Below are 8,283 nucleotides of genomic sequence, written 5' to 3'. Positions count from 1 at the left end.
GCAGGAAGAAACATTTCCCTTGCCTGCTTCTGAGTATCACTTCACTTATTGTTTCTTCATTTATTTTTGCTGCCCATCTGTTTTCAGTGCAACCCTCAACTGACCTAAGAATCTGATTTGCCAAACTTTTCCTCGAAGGCTGCTTATCATTACTGATGAGTCTTATCATGACTTTGCTGGGTCCTACAGTGCAAATTTGATCCAGATCAGTCTGTGACATACAATCACCTTTCTATTGAATTACCTGTAGCCGATGAGACGGTGTTTTTGTCAGCTTGTGATTTTTTTAAGTTGGCAGGGAGACAACAGATGATATGTGATCTGTCTAAAAGCTGAAGTGTTGTGAACAGGTGATACTTGGTTAGGCTCAGTGTCTGCCAGTTTACAGGCAATTCAGCACAGTTTTTGAACCAGCAAAATGAGTTTATACCACAGTGGTGTTTTAGACCGTGTAGCTCCGGTTATTTTTAATGCAGTACTAAGTGCCTGGGTTTACTGAACAGCTTAACCACAGCGTGGTAAGTCTCCAGCACAGTTTCCATTTGTTCTCTGAACTTTGAACAGTCCTTTGTGATCCAGCCGAGTTCTGTTGGTTGTTCACTGCTCCTCATGTTCTTACCACTGTTTTTCTCTTTTAAATAAAATCTATTTGCAATAAAGGTCAGAACAAGTCGGTACTGACTGTAGACATTTTTAAAGTTCTTCCATTTTCTCAAATATTGGTCAATGTGTTTATCACATGTAAATACTGATTTTTCTATTTATTATTTGATAAAACCTCTTGCAGGAAGTTCCGAGGTTAAATTGCAGATGTCAGTGTTGTTATATGAAATACTTAAAGCAAACCATAATGACTCTTCCCTGGTTTTTGTTGATTAGTGTTGTCAACCCTTAGACTCTTCGAGGTTTGAAGAGTCTGTTAAAAAGAATCTCCACTTCTGTTTGTTTTAGTAGTAATTTTTTTTTATAGTAATACTCTTCATAACATGCTTTTCTAGAATGAGTAGCTATATAAGTATGCTAGATGCTTTGTTGAAATCAGTTATCAAGCTCTTCTTATTGTAGTTTTGTATCAATAATATGTTACACTCTTATTTTGTCCTTAAGTAGCTGGAAGGATTTCCTGTCTTGTAATGAAACTGGCTTCAGTTCCAATTAGTAAAGTACAGTTTACCCAAGTTGTTAGGAAAAATCCTAGCTGTTTATTTTTTAAAAGTCTGTATTGCCTTCTTAACATGTTATGTTTCTGTGCCTAAAACATTTCAGCTATGATAAAGATGAAACAGAGAGCTAGTAGGAAGATGAGTGTCATCAGAAACAAGACAGAAAAACATTCTTTATGCCTAGTTTGCCGCAATGTTTGAAATGATATTTAGTGTTTTATAATTGAAATTACTTTGCTGTCTTTTTACACCCATGACTCCTGGGCAATGTAGGAGTTTCCCCGGGGTGCGTGACTAGTGAGGTGGGAACTCATCACAAATAAGTCATGCAGCCCTTGGCTGTCACCTTGGTGCTTTTCCTGTGGAAAATGCTGGAAGGCAGCAGTGTCAGCTCTGGAGCCAAAGAAGATACAAGGGAGACAGGACCCTCTGAAGACACTGTGAAGTTATTTTTCTGAGGAAAGAAAGGAAAAATTTAAAGGAATGCTGGTGCATCTGGGGTGTAACTAGCATGCCAAATCTTAAGCACTAGCAATTGCTTGCACTTCATTGGACATTTAGGTATCAGGACATTTAATTTCAGGCCCTCTCATGAAAAACACTATTCACTATCCAAACTTCAAGAGGGATTTTTACATTTTATTTCTTTGGTTTGAGAATAGCATCTACTCTGTTGATTGTATAGAAACTTCTGCCCCTTACTCTAGCCCAGTGTCTTCTCACCTGTGTCAGCAGGCACAGGGTTGTATGGTTCGTTGAGATCCCTAGGAATTACTGGCATTGCCTTACACCGAAAAAACGTTATTCACAGTTGTGTATTCCACTTCCCACAGGTTGTTTTATAGGTATTGTTTTACCTTCTTTAAAGCATGCAATCAACAAGTATATTGAAATTTTTAGCATTCTTACCACGGTTTAAGGTGGTCTGTTCCACATTTAAATTCTTTGAGGATTCCTGAAGCAGATAAAGAGAGGAGGTAGGAGAGAATTTCCCAGAAGAGCGGAGGTGAGGGGGAAGAAATGACCTGTCCTCCTTGCTGTTTTTTGGCACAAATGTGGCCCAGAGATCATGTTTCTGTAGGAGAGGTGGGATGAGGAAAGGCTTGCTGCAATATGGTCTGATCTTAAAAGATTATTCTCCTATGATATTTTCTAATTATATATTATAGTATATATTATAATTCACATAGTCTGTTAGATAGTGACCAGCTTCACATTTTTTTTCATTTGAGCCTCAGTGACTATTCTCATGTGATTTATCTGATGTCATATGAATTTGATGTTTGGCCATGACAGTTTGATTCGGTGCTGCTGGAAATCTCTGCTGGGCTTATTTGGGATGACAGGCCTTGGCTATCAGCCCAGCCTTGACCTTTTGTATTTTTGCTAGGATAGTAACTTTTTCTAAAAATCACTTTTGTCTGTGTTCTAACATTGAAATGGTTGTGATCATAGAAATTTTAGCAGATGTTTATGTAGCAGAGATAAAAACCACAACATCAACATTCACTTCCAAATACTGATTCTGTACTTCCATATCTACCTGCTTAAGTAGCATTTGATACAGTGCCCGAATTACTGTAACTAAGGAGTGTTATGGTTGCAGTATTGTGTGGGAATTTAAAATTGCCTTTACTGCTTAGTTGTTGCTACTTTGTATTATCTAGAGCCCTTATTTTAAGTCAGTAATTGCACAAACCCTCAGTGCATTTATCTTTTAATTGGAGGGGGGGAATCCAAACTATGTGAGGAAAGGTACTTTCCAAACATACTTCACATCACAGGGTTATGTATTGGAGCTAAAAGACTGCCCCTCTGCCACCAAATCCCCTGCATTTTCGGTCCAGTGCAGTGCCCTTACAAATGCAGCCTACATACGACGTAGCTCCGCACCTACTGCAAAATAGTTATGGAAGAACAAGATGCTGTGTTTTTAAAGATGCTTCAGAAAACCAAAAGAAATGTTTGGTGACTAACAAATAAAGACTTTGCAAGATGCAACATAGGATGTGTCATGAACATCAACATCATCAAGATTTAGTAAAACAAATCTGTAGGAGTCTCTGAAGTTTCCCATCTCTGCTCTGCTCCATGTTGTTTTTCAGTCTGAACACATACCTATGGTTTATGTATGTATTGCTCTATTCAAATGTATTTTCGAGTCTTCTTTCCCATATTACTGGAAAAAATAGTTTTTATATATTTTGACTCTCATGGCCTACTTTGATTATTCAGTTGCTTAATGTCTATAGTACATTTAATGCCTTTTCTGCTCGTAGTTACCGTTTTAAAAATCTCTGAACCTAGCAGCTAATACTTTTACATTATTATTTCTTATCAGAACAATATTTTCAAAAGTGGAAATGCAGACGATTAGGCTTTTCTGCCCAATTTTAGTACCTAAGCAAAAAGCTACTTTCTAAAAATAATGCCATTCATCTGCTCCTATGTGAAACTGGAGGACCCTAGTGTATGCTCAGCACTTTGACCAGTAAGGCCACCTGCTTATCTCTGCGTGGTATTTATCGTAAATATTTCTTTGTCCTAGATAGCCTTGTGCCTCGTACTTTTGCAGTAAGCATAGTGAATTACTATAAGCTATTTCACTGTTTCAGATATTCTGAATTTTTTTTTTTCTTTCCCTGTTTCAGATATTCTGACTTTCAAAATAAATAAGGAATTGATAACAGTGATGATATTGTTTATATTTAGATCTTACAAGTGTTCAGCAAAATATTGTATAGGTGATTCTTACAGCACTTACGTTTTGGTTAGCAAACTCATTCCTATTTAAAAAAATAGGGAAATTGAGGTAAAGAGTTGAAGAGGCCTAATTAGGGTTACAAAGCATGTCTTACACACTAATGATTTAAAGTGTTCTGCATTTGAAACACAAGGATACATATGTTTCTAATATATATCTGCATTTTTTTTAATGCAGTATTAGGCAGCAGGACAGTGTAATTACTTGCCTGTTATGTTTGGAATATGATTGTGCTGTCCCTTTGAAGGTAAAAGTTTTGTAATGATAATAATAAGCTTGATACCATGAATAAAAACTACTTTAAGTTTGGACAACTGGAAGAAATTGTGCTCTAAAATTTTTGCATTTGAATTTAACAATGCTTTACCAATGTTTTTTGGAAGGATGGTTATTATTTTCTGTGATTTTAGTTATCTTACAGCTCATACTGATTCTGAAGGAGACTCTGAGGAAGAAAAGGGGTGTGTGAAATTGCCTGATGCCATTGTGAAATCAGAAGAAGAGGAGTTATTTAATCTTTTACAGCAGGTGGACAATTTGCACAAAGGTTCAGAGGATGATAAAAGGGAGGGTTTCAGACTGCTCCTTGAGAAAGATGACAAGGTATTAATGGGCAAACTGAATATTATGTTGCTATTAACTTATGCTTTGCACTACTTTTGACAATTTTCTTAATACAAGTATTAAAATGCACACAGGAATGGAAGCTGAAATTTCATGTGTATTTTTAAAATACAGTGAAAAATAAATATTTCAAGGTGGTGTCAATATTAATGTTGGGTGGGCATAGAAATTTTCCTATTTTATATCCCATCCAAGCTTGATAACTTTGAGGCTTTATTTGATGTACTTATTCTTGCGTGCAACAAAGAGAGATCATGAGTTTTTTTCTACATAAATGATACTTACTTTTGCTGGTTTTAGAATGGCATATGTGAGAAAGTCCTGTGGAATTAAATAGTAACCAGAGCAAATGTTCTCAAGAAATCAAACTAGGAGCCTGTAATCTGCTTATACCTTTCTGGTATACTTCATGTGAATTTTTCCTTTGACTTTACTGCGCACATATATAACTCCAGATAAAATTTTGAAGTGGTTTGATGTGCAATGCTTAATTCAGTGTGTCAGTTTCTTATGATTTGGCAAACATTAGTTCTGATTATATTTTCATTTATATATTGAAATACCCAGGAAGGTGTATGATATACTAATTGTGAGTGAGTGTGGTGCTTATGGCATCCCTAAAGAAAATACTCATCACATCCTTCAGGGATCTGTTGTGCTTTACTGGATTACCTTTTTATTTTTTGTATTAAAAGAACTTTAAAACTGATTTATGAAATAAAACCTCTTTAGACAGCCCACGGTATTTTCAAAAGCTGTATTCTCCTTTGGTCATGAGAAATTGGTCATCTGGTACTCACATAAACTAAAAGTAGTATAGAAGGATGCAAAATAAGGAAAGATTTATGCCATGTTCCGATATCCATCTTTAAGCATTATGAAAAGAGACTATTTAAATCACATTCTGATCAGTTTAATTACCCAGCTGTCCTCTACTTTCAGTATGAAAACTGTGTGGACTTTCTTTGGAGACTTACACGTGCTTATGGAGATCTGTTTGAGATGACTACTGATGTTGAGGAGAAGAGGAAGTATGTTACTGATGGTAAGCAGAGGAAAAATTTTTATGTAGAATGCCATCTGAATGCAGTGAAACATGCTCTGAACTTTGGTTAAGTTTCCCAAGGAATTTCCAATCCAATAAATGGGAGTATTTGTACTGTAGAAATAATGTTTTATGTAATAAACTGCCACAGTGTACAGCTTCAGTCCATTCTTTCCTCACTGGAAAGATCCAAAATCAGTGAAGGGGAAGTATTGTGTGTCATAATTGGAGGCTGTTGACTCTGGATGGTGCCTTAAAATCCTGTATTTTGTTGAGAATCAGATGGATACAGAATGTGAAAAAAGACAGATGCTGTCAGCAGTTTCTTAATTACATCTTTGGGAGAGTGAGAGGAATAAATAAATGCCAAGGCAAAGTCAGAGTTTGTTTTTCTGCTTTCCTGTGGCAAAGGAGCACTCCTGCATATCAGCAGCCTCTTTTGGAGTGATGGTGAGGATGAAACTTTGTGAAAAACTGTTGACCAGAAACAGAAGTTATGTGTGGCAATTGATGTTGCTTCCAGACATCTCTCCCCATGTGTCTGTTTGACAGCTTAGCCTCAGCAAGGTTCTGATTTTTTTCTTCACAGAACTTTTTCTTCGTTGCTTTTAAAAGCATTCCCCTTTGTTTCACTGTCTGGATGTATATTGGCTAGAGGTACAGTTTCCATTTCCATTTTTGTTTCTGGCCTTCTTCTCTTTATTAGAATAAAACCTACATCTTTGCTACTTGTGTCACTCTCCTCCAGTCAACACACTGTTCTTACAATAATCCTTTTTGCCTGTATCTGTGAATACTTCTCTCTCTCTCCTTTGTTTCTCCATTGCCTCTCCCTTTTTTGCTGCACCAAATTCAGGTTTTATAAGTGTATTCCAAGTTCAGGTTATTTTGTCTTTTGTGACTCTTTTCCTGTTTTCTATTTTCTGTTCTGTCAGCAGTGACACCATCACTGACAAAGCAGTTTTGGCTGCCCTTTGTCATCCTTAAAGGCAGTGTCAAAGGCCTTTGTGCTGTCATTACACACTCCATAGCCAGCCTCAGCTTGTCCAAGGTCCTTGTCCCTATCCTTTTGTTATCTGTATACTCAAGAAGACTTGCACTGCCTTAGCTACTTAACGGATACCGTCTTTGCTTTCCTAGCAATTTGACTGCTTTGTATGGAAATCACAAAGTGCAGTGAGGATTATGACACAAACTAAATTATAACTGTGAACTCTGTTGCTGGATCTGCTGGATCCTTTGCTTTTCCCAGTGACTAAATGTAGCCTCAGCTGTTGAAAGATAATGGCAAAGCAAAAGACAAGGAGAGATAAGGAATGATGGAATTAAATTTGGTCTTAGGTGTTGAGTAACCAGCCTAGTTTGGCTCATTCTCATGAAGTGGTGGGTGGCGGCAGCCTTTTTCATCTCAGTTTTTGGAAGTGGTGCAGAGAGATTGAGACTGCGGGGGAGCTGGCAGTAGTTTCATGGGTTTTTTCATTCTACTAGGTTGGAGGAGTGTGTATGCTGTTCTTTGTTTTTATGAATTTAACTTGCAATACAGAAATGTCAGTGGGGCTTAATTGGTTACAGCTGAGACTTTGCAAACAGCAAGCATCTCATCTGAACTTCTTGCTGGGAGCGTGGGTTTGATCAAATCACCTACTGTCATCTTTATTCAGTTAAAAGTGAAACTTAATGGAAGTCTTTGTGCTGGAAAGGAACTTCAGCTACTTCATTCCTGTACCTAAGGCAGGAACCAGCTCTGCTGACAGGTGCTTCTCTAACCTGCTTTTAAGGGTCTATAGTCTTACAGACAAGACAGCCTCTTTTGGCAGTCCAGTCCAATCCTTCTCTGATTTAGCTGCATCTGAATTGGATTTTAAGAGACAATACTAAAATTGCACCCATATATATATATATATATGCACGTATTTGTATATGTATGTATGGGTATGTAAATGACATAAAGCCAAGATGTGACATTATCCATCTAAATGTTTATAAGAGCGAGAAGCAATTTTTTCTTTGCAGCTAGAGTATATCAGGGTGCTTTGTTCTTGGTAGTTGCTTAAAATGTGGGAGAATACAACCCTTTAATATTTTATTCCATTTACAGGAAAGATTAAAGCTGAAAAGGCTGTTCAGCTGGATGCCAAGAGTGCTGAGAGTCACCAGTGGTAAGTTTGAGAAAGTGTGCATTTTTGCGAACTTACATGTATTTATCAAATCCACGAAAGAACCCCAGCTGTCTTTGGCTCTAAATAATGCCCACAGCAAGTTACATTTATCATGCTGCAGTCTGACATCAATTTAACAAATTATTCTTTGATATATTGTCATAGTTTTATGGAACTCAATTATCATCAGTTGCAGCTAAAAATTACATTGAAGTATTCTGTGAAGCATTTACTAAAGCATGTGAAACAGGTCAATAACCACGCTTCAGTACATATCCTGAAATGTAGTATTTGCTTAAAGCAGTATATTATTGCTCAGAGAAGCCATAGTTTTCCAATTACCTTCTCTTTCAACACTTTGCAAAATAATGTAATTTGACCTCATATTTTGTCCTTTCTTTTACTTGTAATAATCTAAATTCTAATAATTAAAAATAGACAATGAGAGAACTACAGAAGTTTCAATTAACTTCTCAATTTTTGTTTTATCATATAACTTTCCTTCAAGCTTGGCACTTGGATTAATTT

At 36.7% G+C, this 8,283-nt stretch overlaps 1 protein-coding gene across 1 annotated transcript in view; it reads left to right on the top strand.

The window, feature by feature from the left end:
* Positions 1-7,759, top strand: part of LOC104528997 (regulator of microtubule dynamics protein 2) — an 11,241-nt gene extending 3,482 nt beyond the window's left edge. The window contains exons 2-4 of the mRNA XM_010173164.1: positions 4,338-4,530; positions 5,494-5,596; positions 7,695-7,759. Of these exons, the coding sequence (XP_010171466.1) occupies positions 4,338-4,530; positions 5,494-5,596; positions 7,695-7,759 (361 nt within the window). The remainder of the gene's footprint in view (positions 1-4,337; positions 4,531-5,493; positions 5,597-7,694) is intronic.
* Positions 7,760-8,283: the final 524 nt, after the last annotated feature.

The sequence above is a fragment of the Antrostomus carolinensis genome, unplaced genomic scaffold, assembly GCF_000700745.2.
Source record: "Antrostomus carolinensis isolate BGI_N321 unplaced genomic scaffold, ASM70074v2 scaffold23288, whole genome shotgun sequence".
Taxonomy (NCBI): domain Eukaryota; kingdom Metazoa; phylum Chordata; class Aves; order Caprimulgiformes; family Caprimulgidae; genus Antrostomus; species Antrostomus carolinensis.
Note: the sequence above shows the minus strand (reverse complement) of the source record. Positions and strands in the feature narration are given on the sequence as shown.